This window comes from Electrophorus electricus, chromosome 1, assembly GCF_041902795.1.
Source record: "Electrophorus electricus isolate QZ-2024a chromosome 1, ASM4190279v1, whole genome shotgun sequence".
Lineage (NCBI taxonomy): Eukaryota > Metazoa > Chordata > Actinopteri > Gymnotiformes > Gymnotidae > Electrophorus > Electrophorus electricus.
Genome location: NC_137497.1, coordinates 21,561,221 through 21,581,220, shown reverse-complemented (window position 1 = coordinate 21,581,220; position 20,000 = coordinate 21,561,221). Strand labels below are relative to the sequence as shown.

At 41.3% G+C, this 20,000-nt stretch overlaps 1 protein-coding gene and 1 long non-coding RNA gene across 2 annotated transcripts in view; one reads left to right on the top strand and one right to left on the bottom strand.

Annotated features, from left to right (window-relative positions):
• LOC145657500 (uncharacterized) overlaps positions 1-20,000 on the top strand; it is a 56,861-nt gene that overhangs the window by 2,211 nt on the left and 34,650 nt on the right. The gene's annotated exons all lie outside the window — the stretch shown is intronic.
• Positions 3,304-20,000, bottom strand: part of LOC118240901 (NLR family CARD domain-containing protein 3-like) — a 24,498-nt gene continuing 7,801 nt past the window's right edge. Inside the window, exons 3-7 of the mRNA XM_081712428.1 lie at positions 17,740-17,794; positions 17,032-17,245; positions 12,196-13,987; positions 9,288-9,458; positions 3,304-3,876 (exon numbers count right to left, since the gene is read on the bottom strand). Coding sequence (XP_081568554.1) covers positions 3,531-3,876; positions 9,288-9,458; positions 12,196-13,987; positions 17,032-17,245; positions 17,740-17,794 — 2,578 coding nt within the window. The 3' untranslated portion in view covers positions 3,304-3,530. The remainder of the gene's footprint in view (positions 3,877-9,287; positions 9,459-12,195; positions 13,988-17,031; positions 17,246-17,739; positions 17,795-20,000) is intronic.

Here is a 20,000-nt window from a genome sequence, read left to right as displayed (position 1 = left end):
CTCTCTCTCTCACACACAGATAATAGTTCTGTCGCTCTCTCTCTCTCACACACACACACACAGAGATAATAGTTCTGTCTCTCTCTCTCTCTGTCTCACAGATAATAGTTCTGTCTCTCTCTCTCACACACAGATAATAGTTCTGTCTCTCTCACAAACACACAGATAATAGTTCTGTCTCTCTCTCTCACACGGATAATAGTTCTGTCTCTCTCTCTCTCACACACAGATAATAGTTCTCTCTCTCTCTCTCTCTCTCTGTCTCACAGATAATAGTTCTGTCTCTCTCTCTCTCTCACACACACAGATAATAGTTCTGTCTCTCTCTCACACACACACAGATAATAGTTCTGTCTCTCTCTCTCTCTTTCACACACAGATAATAGTTCTGTCTCTCTCTCTCTCTCACACACAGATAATAGTTCTGTCTCTCTCTTTCTCTCTCTCACACACACACACAAACAGATAATAGTTCTGTCTCTCTCTCTCTCTCTCACAAACAGATAATAGTTCTGTCTCTCTCTCTCTCTCACAAACACACAGATAATAGTTCTGTTTCTCTCTCTCTCTCTCTCACACACAGATAATAGTTCTGTCTCTCTCTCTCTCTCTCACACACAAATAATAGTTCTGTCTCTCTCTCTCTCTCTCACACACAAATAATAGTTCTGTCTCTCTCTCTCTCTCACACGGAAAATAGTTCTGTCTCTCTCTCTCTCTCACACACACAAAGATAATAGTTCTGTCTCTCTCTCTCTCACAGAGAATAGTTCTGTCTCTCTCTCTCTCTCACAGATAATAGTTCTGTCTCTCTCTCTCTCTCTCTCACACAGATTATAGTTCTGTCTCTCTCTCTCTCTCTCACACAGATAATATTTCTGTCTCTCTCTCTCACACACACACAGTTATTAGTTCTCTCTCTCTCACACAGTTATTAGTTCTCTCTCTCTCTCTCTCTGTGTTCCACACACAGATAATAGTTCTGTCGCTCTCTCTCTCTCTCTCACACAGATAACAGTTCTGTTTCTCTCTCTCACACACACAGAGATAATAGTTCTGTCTCTCTCTCTCTGTCTCTCACACACAGAAAAGTTCTGTCTCACACACAGATAATAGTTGTCTCTCTCTGTCTCACACACAGATAATAGTTCTATCGCTCTCTCTCGCGCTGTCTCTCTCTCTCTCTGTCTCACACACAGGTAATAGTTCTGTAGCTCTTTCTCTCTCTCTCTCGCACAGATAATAGTTCTGTCTCTCTATGTCTCACACAGATAATAATTCTCTCTCTCTCTCTCTCTCTCTCTCTCTCTCTCTCTCTCTCTCTCTCTCTCACACACACAGATAATAGTTCTGTCTCTCTCTCACACAAACACACAAAGATAATAGTTCTCGCTCTCTCTCTCCATTTCAGACACACACATCGTTCTGGGCATTGAGAGTTCTGGTAAACTGGGATGTGATGATGTTGTCACTTCACCTCTCTTTTGTCTCTCTTGTTTGTTGACTGAGAGCAGCGGAGTGTTGATCATGCCTGTGGTTCCTTTTAGTTGTGCTGCCACAGCTACATCTGCCAAAGTCCATCTTTGCACATCATAGTTTCCTAATTTACACACCCTCTACCTGGACATGTCTAATAATCTAGTCTCTCTGTCTGCTGAGGTTCACCTACCCCTGATGTCATGACGTTACTGTCTCAGCTGCCATGGCTCCTCCCACCACCCCATGATGCCCCCTGTTGTAGCCCCCCACACCTCCACCCCACACAGCTACTTCCCCGCTGCCCTTCATGGATGATCTCATACAGGAAGAGTTTCGGTCATGTGCACACCGTCGGGACCAGACAAGGACTTCTAGAAAACCACACTAGACATTAATTGCTTATTGTTCCATATTTCTTCATTTATTTTTCTCCATCTCACTACTTATTCTGCTCCTTATTGTCTATATTCTTACTACTGTAATGTCCGTTATTGTCCAGAGGACCCCACCAGTTTACAGCCCACCAGAACCAGTGCACCGAGGACACTGTCAGCACTGACATCCACACGTCTCTCACACATCTGGAGGACATGGACAGTTATGTTCCAGTGCTGTTCACTGATTACAGCTCAGCAGTCAACACAGTCACCCCAACCAAACTGACTGAAACACTCACCACTGGACTCACACCCTCCTTCTGTAAATGGGGCTGAACTTTCTAACAGACAGAATCAGTCAGTCAGAACTGGCAATGTACATCCAGCACAAGGACTGAGAACTCTGGGACCCCCCAGGACTGTGTGGCCGCCCAGTATAACACCAGCATCATCAAACTGGTTTGACTGATCACTGGATGAGACAGCATACAGGAGGGAGGTGACAGACATGGTGACATGGTGTCATGATAACAATCTCTCCCTGAATGCAGACAAGACCAAGAAGATGATTGTTGACCCAAGGAGGAAGGAGAAGCAACAGCACACACCACTACAGACAGGAGAGATGGAGGTGAACTCCTTCACCTTCCTGGAGTTCACATCAGTGAGGACATCACCTGGACCTACAACACACCCCACATCAGTGAGGACCTCACCTGGACCTACAACACACACACCCCACATCAGTGAGGACCTCACCTGGACCTACAACACACACACCCCACATCAGTGAAGACCTCACCTGGACCTACAACACACACTCCACATCAGTGAGGACCTCACCTGGACCTACAACACACACACACCACATCAGTGAGGACCTCACCTGGACCTACAACATACACACCCCACATCAGTGAGGACCTCACCTGGACCTACAACACACCCCCCACATCAGTGAGGACCTCACCTGGACCTACAACAAACACCACATCATAAAGAAATCCCAACAGTATCTGCTGTGTCCTCTGTTTATGTACGATACCCAGCATGACCTGCAGGTTAACACTCTCCTGACATCAGAACTCTGAAAATGTTCAGCTCTTGTTCACAGTTTTATTGACAACAGGAGGAAACGTGAAACTGAATCACATGAAAGACAAATCAACAACAAGCCAGCCACAACAAGTACTGATATACACAAAACACAATGCAGAAAACTTCACAGAGAATAACATTATCCACCAAATAATGATCTGTGATTACAAATAACAATACAATAAACTACACACAACCACAATGTTTTCAAAAGGTATGAGATGTACGCAGACAACTGCATTAGCACGGCTATAATAACTACAATAACTATAATAACTACAATAACTAGAACTCTTGGAGTTGTATTCTCTCACTCTACGATCGCTACACACATGAACCGACTCGCTGCTACTGACACCCTGTGGTTCATAAATGAATTACAACTAACCTCAAAAAATGGAACAGAGTTTATAAACTCCTGACAGAACAGCATCTGTACTTCCTGAGGAGGCTGAGGAAATGTAGCATGTCAACTAAAACTCAGCAGTTCCTACAGGAGAATGATGGAGAGTGAACTCACCAGCCACCATAGTATGAAATGGGAACGGCACTACTCAGGAATGGAAGACTCAGTTTTCAGTATTTTCTCATTCTCACTCTTTCATAAACACACACAGACACCAACACAGAAACACATACGCACACACACACACACACACACACACACACACACACACACATACACACATATACACGTAAGCACACACAAACAAACCCACATACGCATGCACACACTAACGTTCCATACCTGAGAGTGTCCAGTCTGCAGTGGGGATCCTCCAGTCTAGCAGAGAGCAGCTTCACTCCTGACTCTCCTGGGTGGTTGTACGTAAGGTCCAGTTCTTTCAGGTGGGAGGGGTTTGACCTCAGAGCTGAAGCCAGAGAAGAACAGCCTTCCTCTGTGACCAAACAACCAGACAGTCTGCAGAAAGGAAGGAAACAGGTAGAGAGAGACAGAGAGTGAGATGCACTTCCAGAGCAGCCTGCATGGGGCAGCTAGAGAGGCTGGTAACTGTAGTTGGAGGTTCCTCCACTCTCATCTCTCTCTGGCGTCCTCCATGGCAGATGGTTTTGTTCACTCTTCTCCAGATCGCTGCTGTCTGTGTTTATTTTTGCTCTTATTTTTATTCAGCCCTTCAGAACTCTAGTGCACTATTAACCTACATCAGAAGAACCCCAAAGCTGGACTTACACTGTGTGATTGCAGTGGTCTTATTAGACTGTTACATGTCAGACTGTATGAGATGATGCCAGTAAAATCTTGGCAGAATTCTACATCTGGCTGTGATAACAGGAGTAAAAACACTGTCACATTTCTGGACCTGTGACTCAGAGATAAAGTCTAAGAATCCTAAGCGATGCATACTTTTTTTGGAAGTTGCAAAGCTGATGCCAGACTTTCACAAGTGTCCTCAAGATTACAGATAGCTAGACTGCAAGTAGATACAACTGACAATACAATATAGTCTACAGTAGATACACTAAATATTACAATGTAAGTCACTCTGGATAAAAGCATCTGCCAAATGCTGTAAAAGTAAATATAAATGTACTCTTATGTGGTCATGGAACTGTCTTGGCTTTATAGGACATTTCTGAGAAATAGATATCCAAAATCAACCTGAATGAAACATGAATTCACCCAAAGGTATTATTATTTTAATAGGAGTTTATGAAAAATAGTAGAGTGAAATCTGTCCAAACTTACTCTGCTGATACTCTGCAAATTCAGTCTATACAAAATGAGTGCATTATTTCGCCTAAAGGTAGCTTGACTTTAATATGGATTTATGAAGACATTGTACAGTGAGTGTCCAAACTTACTCTGCTAATAGTCAAGGGCTTCTACTCACATGTGGTAGTGGAACTGTTTTTGCATTTTGTTAAAATTCAGAAAAATATGTAAAACTTCAATATAGATTTATTAATGATCTGGTGATAGCCAAGGGCCACCATTCAACTGGCAGTGGAATATTTCAGCCCTGGAGTTCCCCTGCCCTGCACATTTGCTACATTTCACTAGTGATAACCCCTGTTTCAGCTGGCAGTCAAGATCTATAATAACCTTCTGAGAAACATTATGTAGAAAAAGCATTTTCCACAATGCTTATTAAGATGTGTAAATATATTACCAATTGTGTTTAATCTAATTATGCAATTAAACTAGTTCAATCAAGTAAACTGTATTTTGTACTTTTAAATGTAGTAAACGTGCATGTCCATCAAAGCTCTTAAAAATACGCAAGTCTGTTTCTTTGCTTAGGAAGAGTTAGATTGCGGTGAGCCGCGAAATACCGTAAAATCGCGCATATAGGCGCATTGAATTTAAAGCGCGGATGACTTGACTGTGAATCGCTAAAGCGCGATAGCGTGATCGCGGTTGTAACCTAGTGACCACCTGTAACCTAGTAACCACCTGTAACCTAGCTACAAGGTTTAAATGTGTTTAAACTGATGTAGGGGACATGACTGATTAATACACAGCTGTACTTCATGAACACCAGATGTTATAAATCACATCCCCGTCAAATCTCCCGTCACACCCTCACCCTCCTCCCTCCTGCTCGCAACTACGTGAAGATCCAACCGCATTTCTCCTAAAGACTGTAACATGATTGTTGCAAAGACAAGAAGTCCAATCTTGCTTATTGACGGTTTGGTCAAATTGTTGAGACTGTTAGCTGGTTAGATATCTGTGCTGAACAGTAAACAACTAAACAAATCAACATAGCTAGACTTTCTTTGCTAACATTAGCTAGTTAGCTGTTAGCCATGAATGACGATCAGAGATTGAGTGAAAAACTCACACAGGCTTTGTCTGTCTGTCTTAGTCCATCTACTTTTACTTTTTGTCTGTCCCTTTCTGGTATTTTCCTTTTCTCTTGGAAATCACCATAGCAGCAAATATCCTCCAATTCCAGTTTGAGATTTTCTGTCATTTTCATGATCCACTACAGTTCTCTTCACCTCAGTAAGTTAAAACAGCTCCCCTGATGCTATTGGCCACTGTAATGACGTCATTCAATATTCTGCCGCCCCGGCCGTCCTACCACATATGTGATTGGATCAAATTACTGTCACTCAAAATGAGAACCTTCTCACTCATATTCCTGTTACTGCTGGATACAAGTGCTTCTTGGATATTCATGTTATTACTACCTTTATTTTTTTTTTCAAATGGTACAATTTAAAAAATGTGTGGACTGTTTTTATTGTACCTTTTGACATTTTTTAATACGTCAACATAGACTTCCTAAAAACACAAGGGCAACAATCACAAGGTTATTACTGTATTTCTAGACCAAACTGTTTTCTGCTGTTTCGTGTGCTCCCAGTTTTAGTTGAGAAAAATATTAGGAACATTATCTTCACTACATATAATGGTGTTATACTGTTTCTGACCATTCTGGTGCCCTACACACACCCAAACACACCCTGCTGCTACCACACTACAGTTACAGTGAAACTACAAACACTCCATAACTGCAGCCTGATCAGATTTAATAGACAGACTGAATACAGGCATGCTAATAGAACACAGATTTGTACCTTCAGTTTCCAGAGTTGGCTCTGTCCTAGAACAACTCCCCCAGGTAATTGTGCCAGTGTTGGGTAGTGTAGTCTATTGTGTGGCTGTGTGTATCAACATAAAATATCTTGGGTGTAGAAGATTACTGTACATTCACTGAGTGGATTTGAGCTTGTTACATCTACTACTGTATTTTCTTTTCCCTCTTATGGCTTATGTTTAATGAAGACAGGTTTGGGGTGGAGCATGTGTTGGGTTTGGCTTTTATTCTGGCTTATACTCCCCATAGAGACAGATGGCATGTTTGTAGATCTCTATTACTTTTTTGTAATAATGGTTTGTGCTCAGAATAAAGTGTCTGTTGTGGTCTCTCCCCCTACACTGGCACATAACAGATGTATAAAGGTTGGTATCTCTCTCTAATCATCTGCAGCTGAAATAACCAGCAACTGAAGATGGCTGCCTCCAACACTCCAAACACTGTAAGATAAAACTGATGATTTTCTTCATAATTTGTGAACCCTAAAGATGGCCATGTTACTATATTGTGTGGGATGTAGCTTGGACACATACTAAAACTGTAGCATAACCATTGTATTAGAGTGTTGCTATGAACAATGCATTAAATAAGAGTTTTACACATTTTTTCCTTTTTTTTTTTTTTAACAGAACAGTGCCTTGACTCTCCCACTATTTGTATTTTATATATTTTCCCTGCAAAACACCTTCACTATTGTTTCTGAACTTCTGAGCCCTTCAGACATCTTGTGTTTTTAAGTATTTTCTGTGGTCAGTGTTTGTTCTCCTGTATGGAGGAAGCAGAAAGACAAGGAGCACAGCAAGGGGTCCAGTGAGGAGCACATTCCATCAGTGGGGGTCACACACAGATAATAGTTCTGCCTCTCTAACACACACAAATAGATCTGTCTGTCTCTCTCTATTTCACACACACACACACACACACACAAACTCACAGATAATAGTTCTGTCTCACACTTACAAATAATAGATCTGTCTCTCTCTCTGTCTCTCTCTCTATTTCTCTCTCATACACACACACACACACACACACACACACACAGATAATAGTTGTGTTTCTCTCTCTCTCTCTCTCTCTCTCTCTCTCACACACACACATACAAATAATAGTTCTCTCACTCTCATGCACACACACAGATAAAAGTTCTCTCTCCCTCTCTCTCTCACACACACACACAAACACACACACACACACAAATAATAGTTCTGTCTCTCCCTCACACACACACGTTTCAATCGAGGTGAAGCATTATAAACAGTAAATGAAACAACTGGCCCTGAACTAAACAGTGTGAGGTCTGGTCTACTGTGTATATACAGTAGCTATATTGGTCCTGAACTAAACAGTGTGAGCTCTGGCTTGTTTGCTGGCAAATAATTTCAGCACCAAATGTCCAGTTGAGGCCTGCAGAACATATTTACTGGGGGGACAGATGGGACCAGTGAACATCTTGTGGTGACACACTAAAATGGCCTTACAGCACAGAGGAATTTCAGGGTACACAAGTTAAGTGTATAATAAGATACATACATACTGTTTAATTCCTTATCAGATTATGACAATCACATGAAGTCAGTAAGGGAGTCATTCATTAACCCATAAGATTACATTTTGAATGAATCATCACCAATAAATCAAGGGTGTGGGTTACATAAACATAAATATTATTATCTGAGAAAGGTTCATTTCTGTCCAGCACTTAATATTTTATATCACTTACAAGTATCTTCCATTCTTTGATTCATACCCTTGATAAAGGTTGTATTTCAAGATTCCAAAAATTGTGTGTGTGGTTATAATTCTATGTTTAGTTATAATTCTACAAGTGGTTATAATTCTATGTTTAGTTCTAATACTACAAGTAGTTATAAGTCTCCCTGTGGTTATAATTTTACAAGTGGTGATCATTCTTGATGTGTCTACATTCTGTAGTATCAAATAATGAATTATGGATGCAGAAATGTCAGAAATGTCTGAAGTTCTGATGTAATTACAAAACACCACACATGCTAGGTACCACACACACACACACACACACACACACACACACACACACACACACACACACACACACACTTATTTAGACAATATCCCACCCAAAAACACAAGGGAATCATGTGATTGTAAAAGTGTCCTGTAATGTGTCTAGAATCTCAATAGTTCAGCTTTAAATGTTTTAATTAAGATTTTAAGGGCTTGTATTTGCAGAGAGATTAGAATGACTGATGTTTACAGTGTTTCCATACATAAACTAGATAAAATCACTCAGTGAAAATCTTACATTAGAACACTTCATTTTACAACACTATTGCTGGGAGTTTCTGAATATATTCATCCTGTAAGACATTTTGCTAAATTTCTGCGCTCAGGTGACCAAAAATGCAGCTTGTGGACAAAATGCCAAAGCGCCTAGCTGAAGCAGCATTGTAATAAATACACCTGTACACGTGGACAAGGACTCATCTGTGTCTCCTCTTTACAATGTTATATTTCCCTTCTAGACTTGAATATCTGCTTATGCATCACAAATGTAACTCTTTGTCTCCACAGTGTGGTCATTTAATGAAATGCAGCGAGGTTTCAACAGAAAACTATATTTAGAAATATTTAGAGAAGAGAACTTTATAACATAATATAAAAATGTATATTTCCTTGCATTGCCTTATCTGGCAATGTTTGTTTAATACTGTACTATAAGGGAGTTGACACTGACCTTTTTAAAATGCCTCTTTATTTACATTCAAAAATAGTCACAGAAACTCACCTGAGAATCTCCAGTTTACAGTGTGAACTCTTCAGTCCAGCACAGAGCTGCTCCACTCCTGAATTGTGCAGGTCATTATTATTCATCTCCAGCTCTCTCAGTGAGTTTTCTGTTTGTAGAACTGATGTGAGAGATTTGCAAGACTCTTCCGTGAGACCACAGCCAGATAGTCTGTAAAAGAGTAAATACAGTAAATAATGTAGTTCAATCAGAGGATGATGAATTAAAAGATCTGAACTGCTAATAACAATGTAAAGAAGAGCTAGAAAGGTCTGGAACACACTGATGGTTTTTCAGCCTTTTAATTTTACAAACACAGCAGCATTTCAACACTACTATGTCTTCATCAAAGACAAAATGGACAAAGACATGACAAATAACATTCATTAGCAACCTAAGACAGGTGACCAAATAATGGATGGTTGGTTCATAAGTCAGTGAATGGCAGTTACCATAATCAGTCCAAATATCAAAATATCCCACCCCTACCACCATAATTGGAAACAGAAGAACATAGATATCATTCAATGTTTCACAAATACAAACACACTAATATACAAACAAAATATTGTTGGAAGACATGCAGAGTAGTGTTTATGGAGGAATAAACACTGCGGTATTGATTATGGAGGAATAAACACTGCAGTAGTGATTATGGAGGAATAAACACTGCAGTATTGATTATGTTGGAATGAACAATGCAGCAGTGATTATGGAGGGATAAACACCACTGTATTGATTATTTTAGAATAATCACTGTAGTATTTATTATGGAGAAATAAACACTGCAGTAGTGACTATGGAATAATGAACACTGCAGTAGTGAATATTAGTGTATGAACACTGCAGTACTAATGATGGTGGGATGAACACTGCAGTAGTAATGATGGTGGGATGAACACTGCAGTAGTGATTATGGAGGAATGGACAGAATGCAGAGAGCAGAATCTTTTACTAGTGTTTACATTCCTGTGCTCACACTAGGAGTCACTGATCATGAAACATTCTCCTCTGCCTTTGCTTTTCCCAGTGAGGTCCTGAGTTCTGTCTGTGTGGTGCACCGAGAATCCTGGAGGCTCAATAGCTGAAGTCAAGGAGCCCATCAATCAGTCAGGTGTGTGTGAGGCAGACCCCATCAGTCAGTCAGGTGTGTGTGAGGCAGACCCCATCAGTCAGTCAGGTGTGTGTGAGGCAGACCCCATCAGTCAGTCAGGTGTGTGTGAGGCAGACCCCATCAGTCAGTCAGGTGTGTGTTAGGTAGACCCCATCAGTCAGTCAGGTGTGTGTGAGGCAGACCCCATCAGTCAGTCAGGTGTGTGTGAGGCAGACCCCATCAGTCAGTTAAGTGTGTGTGAGGCAACTATCTCATGTCTGCTGTTGACATGAAATGTGTCCCTGGCGTTTGTCCTTCATGGACTGTATGTGTGCAGTAAAATACTGGGGAGAAGAGGACAGTTCACATGTTTCAGTTGGATCAGAACTGACTCACTTCTCCTGCACTGCTTGTGTGAGGACTCAAGCACATCTGACTTTTTGTACAAAAGAACTGATACGGTCAGTTTCACAACTGTGCTTATATGCATTTGAGTAGAGCCAAATACTAACACTTTCTGAAATTCAAGAAAAAACTTTCAACTGTTCACTCAAATTATGCTGATGATATGATTTGTAAAGAAAAGCATTGTATTAAACTTGAGAGAAATGCAAAACAATCATTTTCACTAGTGGTCTGAGATATTGGTCCCACTGTATGTGAGCAACAGCAGTAACCTGCTACAGTTTTAGGTGAGTGACAGTAGTAACAGCATTAGCTTCTGGGAGACTCACTGCATGTTACACTGATCACACAGAGCTGTGAATGTCACTGCATGCTACACTCATCATTTTACATTTATGGCATTTAGCTGACGCTTTTATCCAAAGCATCTTACAATTATGACAACTTGAGCAATTGAGGGTTAAGGGTCTTGCTCAGGGGCCCAACAGTGGCAACTCGGCAGTGGTGGGGCTTGAACCAGCAACCTTCTAATTAAATGTCAAGTACCTCAATCACACAGAGCTGAAGGTATAGTACTGGAATCAGTTGCTGTTAATGATGTTAGTTTATTTTGACTTAAATCTATTTACAACTAGATTATGACAAATTGCCTTGGTAAAATATTTAAACAATGAAAATGTTTCAGATGAAGTCATATTAACACCTACACCTTTATAATGTGCCCAATAACCATCATCGGCTCTAAAGAAAACCTGTGATAAAATTTGAAAACTGCCATCAGTGTGAAATATATATGTGTGTGTGTGTGTGTGCGCGCGCATGTATATACATTGGTCATGCTCATCCTTGTGCACTTTTCTCTGTATTGGTCAGTAGTGGTTGAACTGTAATGTTAATCAGAAAGCTGAACTGATAGTTCATATTTGAACCGTTTTGTATGTTACACTGTGTGGTGTGGTGTGTGTGTGTGTGTGTGTGTGCGTGCGCGTGTACACACTGATAGTTCGTACTTGAACACTTCTGTATGTTACACTGCAGCACATTTTCTGTCTGTTTCACTAAGAGTGTGAACTATAAACACTGTTGGCCACTGTTTTAAATGTAGGACCATTCTCAACACACAGACACACAACTACCCATGACATCAAATATCATTTAACCATCATTAATACATTTAAACTAATGAATCACTGGACAGTGTTACTACATTCCAATGTTCCACAACTTTATGGTTTAACTTAAGCACCTGGTGTTGGAGCCTTCAATCACCTACATGTGCTTTAATATAGGATCTCTCTATCCTTCTCTGTCTAATGTTCTCTCTCTCCTTTTCATTTTTCATAGAAGACCTTCTGAGTAAAGCACATCCAGTGCTACACCCACTGTTCATCTCTAAATGAAAATACTCACATGGCTTTTCTGGATGCTTTGACCACTGGCAGCAGTCTCAGCAGACATTCCTCTGATGGGTCATATTTCCTCAGGTCAAACTCATCCAGCTCCTCTTCTGAGTTCAGCAACACAAACACCAGAGCTGACCACTGAGCAGGAGACAGTCTGGCTCCATGGAGACTACTGTTACCTCCTCTGCTCAGGTATGTTTGGACTTCCTGCACTAGAGAATGATCATTCAGTTCATTCAGACAGTGGAACAGATTGATGGATTTCTCTGTAGAGGAACTGTCACTGATCTTCTCCTTGATGTACTTGACTGTTTCCTCTTTGCTGGGAGAGCTGCTTCCTGTATGTGTCAGTAGGTCTCGTAAGAGAGTCTGATTGGACTCCAGTGAGAGACCCAGAAGGAAGCGAAGGAAAAGGTCCAGGTGTCCATTTTGACTCTGTAAGGCCTTGTCCACTGCACTGTTGAGGAAGACAGACATTGGGGTTTTGACCATTTCAGGGTGTTGCTGTTGCAGCACATTGGTGTTGGTGGAGATTAAGGAAATAAACACATATACAGCAGCCAGAAACTCCTGAACACTCAGATGTACAAAGCTAAACACCTTCCCCAGCTGTAGCTCAAACTCCTCTCTGAAGATCTGAGTGCACCTTCCTGAATACACTGATATTTCTCTGACACCAATGCCACAGTTTCTCAGGTCTTCCTCATAGAAGATCAGGTTGCCTTTTTCTAGCTGTTGGAAAGCCAGTTTTCCCAGTGCCAAAACATTTTTTCTCATGTGATGTGGGTGAGACCTTTTTTGTCCTTTCATACTTCGTCCATACTTTTGGTCTTTGTGTCTGAGTTGAAAGATCAGGAAGTGTGTGAACACCTGAGTCAGAGTCTTGGGGATCTCACCACTCTCTGCTTCACCCAACATTCTCTCTAAAACAGTGGCTGCAATCCAACAGAAGACTGGAATGTGGCACATGATGTAGAGGCTTTTTGACGACTTCATGTGTGTGATGATTCTATTGGCCAGGCTCTGATCACTGATTCTCTTCCTGAAATACTCCTCTTTCTGTGGTTCACTGAACCCTCTTACCTCTGTTACCTGGTCAACACACTCAGGAGGGATCTGATTGGCTGCTGCTGGTCGAGAGGTTATCCAGAGGAGAGCAGAGGGAAGCAGATTCCCCTTGATGAGGTTTGTCAGCAGCACATCCACTGAGGATGACTCTGTTACATCCCTCAATCTCTCATTGTTCTGGAAATCTAGAGGAAGTCTACATTCATCCAGACCATCAAAGATGAACAGAATTTTGTTGTTTGTATAATGTTTAGGTTTTAATTCACATATTTCTGGGAAAAAGCGATGAAGAAGCTCCACCAGACTGAACTTTTTCTCCTTCATCAAATTCAGCTCCCTAAAAGGAAGTGGGAATATTAAGAGAACATCCTGAATTATGTTTCCTTCAGACCAGTCTAGTATGAACTTCTGCACAGAGACTGTTTTGCCAATTCCAGCCACTCCTTTAGTCAGCACAGTTCTGATGGCTTTGTCTTGTCCTGGTAAGGGTCTAAAGATGTCACTGCATTTGATGGGTGTCTCCTGTGTTGCTGTTCTCCTGGATGCTGCCTCAATCTGTCTCACCTCATGCTCATTATTGACCTCTCCACTCCCTCCCTCTGTGATGTAGAGCTCTGTGTAGATCTCATTCAGAAGTGCTGTGGTTCCCTGCTGTGAGATTCCTTCATGAATCTTCTGACATCTGTCCCTCAGTTTGGATTTGAGCTTTCTGTGGCAAGCAGGGGCCAGTTCTGATAAAAGAGGAAGACAACAGAACACATGCTAATCTCTTTTAGATTCAGATTCATTCATAAAAGACTCATTACAGGAGTTACAGGAAAAGAGATAAACAGATTGTTATAAATAGATTGTTTATTCCTGCTAGATTGGGTATGAAATTTCCAGTGGTAAATCTTAGTCAATTCAAGGACTGACAGTCTTAGATTTCAAGATTAACAGACATTGTATTATACATTATTTTATTGATAATATTTATTGGTCATCAATAACACCAAATGGTCAGTAGTTTAAAACCAGTTGAGGTTCCACCACACACACTGGTAACCATCACCTGACTGAGGAGATCTACAACCCAGACTGGACAAGGGGGGGGGGGGACAACCTGTGATCTGTGAGATAGGACCTGTGTTCTAATGTGATCTGTGAGATAGGACCTGTGTTCTAATGTGATCTGTGAGACAGGACCTGTGTTCTAATGTGATCTGTGAGACAGGACCTGTGTTCTAATGTGATCTGTGAGATAGGACCTGTGTTCTAATGTGATCTGTGAGATAGGAACTGTGTTCTAATGTGATCTGTGAAATAGGACCTGTGTTCTAATGTGATCTGTGAGATAGGACCTGTGTTCTAATGTGATCTGTGATCTGTGTTCTAATGTGATCTGTGAGATAGGACCTGTGTTCTAATGTGATCTGTGAGATAGGACCTGTGTTCTAATGTGATCTGTGAGGTAGGACCCGTGTTCTAATGTGATCTGTGATCTGTGTTCTAATGTGATCTGTGAGATAGGACCTGTGTTCTAATGTGATCTGTGAGGTAGGACCTGTTTTCTAATATGATCTGTGAGGTAGGACCTGTGTTCTAATGTGATCTGTGAGGTAGGACCTGTGTTCTAATGTGATCTGTGAGGTAGGACCTGTGTTCTAATGTGATCTGTGAGATAGGACCTGTGTTCTAATGTGATCTGTGAGATAGGACCTGTGTTCCAATGTGATCTGTGAGATAGGACCTGTGTTCCAATGTGATCTGTGAGGTAGGACCTGTGTTCTAATGTGATCTGTGAGATAGGACCTGTGTTCTAATGTGATCTGTGAGATAGGACCTGTGTTCTAATCTGATCTGTGAGATAGGACCTGTGTTCTAATCTGATCTGTGAGATAGGACCTGTGTACTAATGTGATCTGTGAGATAGGACCTGTGTTCTAATGTGATCTGTGAGATAGGAACTGTGTTCTAATGTGATCTGTGAAATAGGACCTGTGTTCTAATGTGATCTGCGATCTGTGTTCTAATGTGATCTGTGAGATAGGACCTGTGTTCTAATGTGATCTGTGAGATAGGACCTGTGTTCTAATGTGATCTGTGAGGTAGAACCTGTGTTCTAATGTGATCTGTGAGATAGGACCTGTGTTCTAATGTGATCTGTGAAATAGGACCTGTGTTCTAATGTGATCTGTGATCTGTGTTCTAATGTGATCTGTGAGATAGGACCTGTGTTCTAATGTGATCTGTGAGATAGGACCTGTGTTCTAATGTGATCTGTGAGGTAGAACCTGTGTTCTAATGTGATCTGTGAGGTAGGACCTGTGTTCTAATGTGATCTGTGAGATAGGACCTGTGTTCCAATGTGATCTGTGAGATAGGACCTGTGTTCTAATGTAATCTGTGAGGTAGGACCTGTGTTCTAATGTGATCTGTGAGGTAGGACCTGTGTTCCAATGTGATCTGTGAGGTAGGACCTTTGTTGTAATGTGATCTGTGAGGTAGGACCTGTGTTCTAATGTGATCTGTGAGATAGGACCTGTGTTCTAATGTGATCTGTGAGATAGGACCTGTGTTCTAATGTGATCTGTGAGATAGGACCTGTGTTCCAATGTGATCTGTGAGATAGGACCTGTGTTCTAATGTGATCTGTGAGATAGGACCTGTGTTCTAATGTGATCTGTGAGATAGGACCTGTGTTCCAATGTGATCTGTGAGGTAGGACCTGTGTTCTAATGTGATCTGTGAGGTAGGACCTGTGTTCTAATGTGATCTGTGAGGTAGGACCTGTGTTCTAATGTGATCTGTGAGATAGGACCTGTGTTCTAATATGATCTGTGAGATAGGACCTGTGTTCTAATGTGATCTGTGAGGTAGGACCTGTGTTCTAATGTGATCTGTGAGGTAGGACCTGTGTTCTAATGTGATCTGTGAGGTAGGACCTGTGTTCTAATCTCAGTTCCAAAGAATAAAGTGACACTTTCTTTTAAGTGATGCTTTTAACATTAAATAAACGCTCACAAGACCCTCAGTAATACATCAGTGATGTAACAGAAGTGAAGCATCTGAAGACATTCAGTAGATTAATTAATTCAGTAGTGTTTTAATTAACTCTTTAAATAAAATCTGTTTATAATCTGATGAATTCAGCATCTTTTCACTTTATTTGGAGTATCAAAGCTCATATCTGCAGGTGTGAACTTGAGAACATATAGCAAGAATAATACATCCTCAACAAGATGTCATAGACATGAAGTTGACAGCTGGATTTTAACTGGATTTCGGATAGGGTTTGAGTCAGGATTAGGGTCAGGGTGAGAGTTAGGATTAGGTTTTGGTTTGAGTTTATGGTTAGATGGGCTGGTTTGAGGTCTGATCACTGGTGTATGACCACTTGAACTATTCCACTTGTGAGTAAACTTGATGGTGATTACTCTGATACTCTGATACTCGGGGGGGGGGGGGGGGGGGGGGGGTGTATGTGGACATAGAAAGAAAGACTATCAACATCTACCAGTGATTTGTGCTCAAATCTCATTGGTCAAACTAAATCTCAGCCCTAAAGAATAACAATGTATCCTCAAAACAGCATTCTGCAAACACATGACACATAGTCCAGCAGTTAATGTGCTGTACTAACAATCAGAAGGTTGTCAGTTCAAGCCCCACCACTACAAAGTTGCCACTGTTGCCACTGCCTTAACCCTCAAATGCTTGAATTGTACTCACAATTTTTTTTTCTTCAATAAAAGCACCTGCTAAATGTAATAATGTCATGACCCAGAGCTCTTACTGGTCAGTAGTGTGTTTAGTGTGTTAGCGAGGTCTGTCTGGTTCATCTTCCTCAGGACGTGCAGTGTGATCTCCAGCGCCCCCTCTCTGACACTGCTCTGATCCTCCTCATCCTCCACCTGTCTCTCAGTGCATGCTGGGTAATCTGAGCTCAGTAGATTCTTAAATCTCTTCAGCTCATTCTTCACCAGAGAGATGATTTTGTCCTCCAGCTCCTGAATAAACAGCATCAGTAAAACTAGTGTCATATACAGATGATTTTAACACAGGATAATCAATTAAACATGAGAGGACTGAACTGAGTGGGATTGGGTGGTCATGTGCACATTATGGTTTATAAAAGAACATAAGCATCACATTAACTGAGCTGTATCTTAAAGTTTAAATGTTAGTTAATTTTATAAAGTTATAATAGTAGTTTGTGAAGTTTGAGTTTTGTTCATTATCAGTTAAATTACAAAAAGCCATTAAAGTAAAGCATGAACCAGTAAACCACAGAGTCTCATCATGATCTGTGATCCAAACACACTCTAATGATAAAGACCCTTCCCCCTCTCACACACACACACACACACACACACACACACACACACACACACACACTTACACATACACACACACACACACACACACACACACACACACACACACACACACACACACACACATATACACACACACACACACACACACACACACACTTACACACCTTGAACACTGACTCCAGCTTTTCTTTAGAAATGTTTACAGGCTTCTTCTGGTCACTGTGGACAAACAAAACAAAGACTTTAATGGATAATCTACAGTTTATAAACATTAATCCAAGTTAAATTCATGGTTGTGTACATGATGCTGATGATGATGTGATACATGGCTTCAACCCAAACACTGTACTGACAGTAGAGCAGAATAACCAGAGAAGCTGCCCCTGGCCCTCACTCTGGTGATGAAGAATAATGTTTATGTGAATGGTGCTTCACCAGATACTGGGAAATGAACACAAGAAAATGAACACTGGAACATAAACAATTATATGCACCCCATCCACACAGAGGGCAACAGAACAGAGAGAGAGAGAGAGAGAGGTGTAACAGAGCGGCTGTGGGGCAGCAGGCAGGATAATCAGGGGTGAAGCCTGACAGGCTGTGGACACTATCAGATACAGATACTGGGAAATGAACACAAGAAAATGAACACTGGAACATAAACAATTATATGCACCCCATCCACACAGAGGGCAACAGAACAGAGAGAGAGAGAGAGAGAGAGAGGTGTAACAGAGCGGCTGTGGGGCAGCAGGCAGGATAATCAGGGGTGAAGCCTGACAGGCTGTGGACACTATCAGATACTGACCAAGAACCAGGGTGAGGGTTAATAAAGAAAGCTGTCTAACAGTTGTGTGTGTGTGTGACATTATTCTACTTTCCAAAGATTGGGTGTATTGTATTTATATTCTGTGTCCCAAACCTGTTATGTAATACTCAGTGTTCATGCTGGAATCCTTCTCTCTGTAATAGATGAGTAAAGTGTTTTCTCTCGTCTAGATGGTGGTGTGATTCTGGAGAGTTTGTCCATCCTGTGACTGAGGGAGATCCTCTGACTCTACACTGTTTACTTCACCCCACTATCACATCACACCTCAGATCTGATTTATATAAAGATGGATCACTCATCCAGACCCAGACTGCAGGAGAAATGACCATCCGTACTGTCTCAAAGTCAGATGAGGGTGTCTACTACTGTAAACACCCAGAGAGAGGAGAGTCACCACACAGCTGGGTCTCAGAGGTCAAAAAACAGTGAATTTAAATGTTTCTTAACAACCAATTTAAAAGAGGGAATGGATCAAACATGTAACAAATCATTTTGTGATTTATGTGCTTTGTTCAGTTCCCATGAGTTCAGATGGTAATTCCTCCGCTCTTGGCCTGGTTGGTTTGGCTGTGGGACTGAGTTTGGTCCTGTTCTTCATCTTACTGAACCTGCTGTGGTGCTACAAAACCAACACAGTTCTGAGATCAGCTGCGGATCATTTATGAATACTTTAAATGTTATGTGTTCATATGATACACATCATGAAACCTGTTTACAGTATTAAAACAGGCTTCGTTTATTTCCATGTTGCTCTGGTGCAGAATCTATGTGCCGCTGTATTGGGAATCAGTCACACATCAGCCAGACATCAGATCAGACCCAGAGAGAGTCAGGAGGTGAGGGGTGTCAGTCACACCACTGCACACTGCTCAGACCATGAACCACTAACAACTTTCCTTACTAACAATTAAAGCTTTAACATTTCTAAGCCAATTTAACTCCTCTTTCATCACTTGTTCCATACTGTGTCCAAAAATCTTTCACTTTGGCATTTACAAAATTAGCTTTTCTTATAAAGCTGAAAACTGCCCACTTATACAACACATCTGTTTGATTTGATCTTTAGAAACCATTTCTCTAAAAACATTTTTTGACTTATTCTTTTGTGATGGTTTTAAGCAGTAGGAGATGGGAAATGATTCTTGCAGATTGTGTCAGGGAGGACTGCACCATCTTTGTGGTTAGAAAGATGAAGGAATGTTCCTTCCCTCTGACATTGTGTGGTATGGCTGGGGGTCTCCAGTACCACAGACTCCACAATAAAAGTGGATGGAGTTAACTGATATGGTAGATGGTACTAGCTAAACTTCCCCTTTCTATAATGTATTTATTACCCCAGTCTGTCTGTGTCCTGTGCGGTTCTTTATTACCCCAGTCTGTCTGTGTCCTGTGAGATTCTCTATTACCCCAGTCTGTCTGTGTCCTGTGTGGTTCTTTATTACCCCAGTCTGTCTGTGTCCTGTGTGGTTCTTTATTACCCCAGTCTGTCTGTGTCCTGTGCGGTTCTTTATTACCCCAGTCTGTCTGTGTCCTGTGCGGTTCTTTATTACCCCGGTCGGTCTGCGTCTTGTACAGCTCTTTATTACCCCAGTCTGT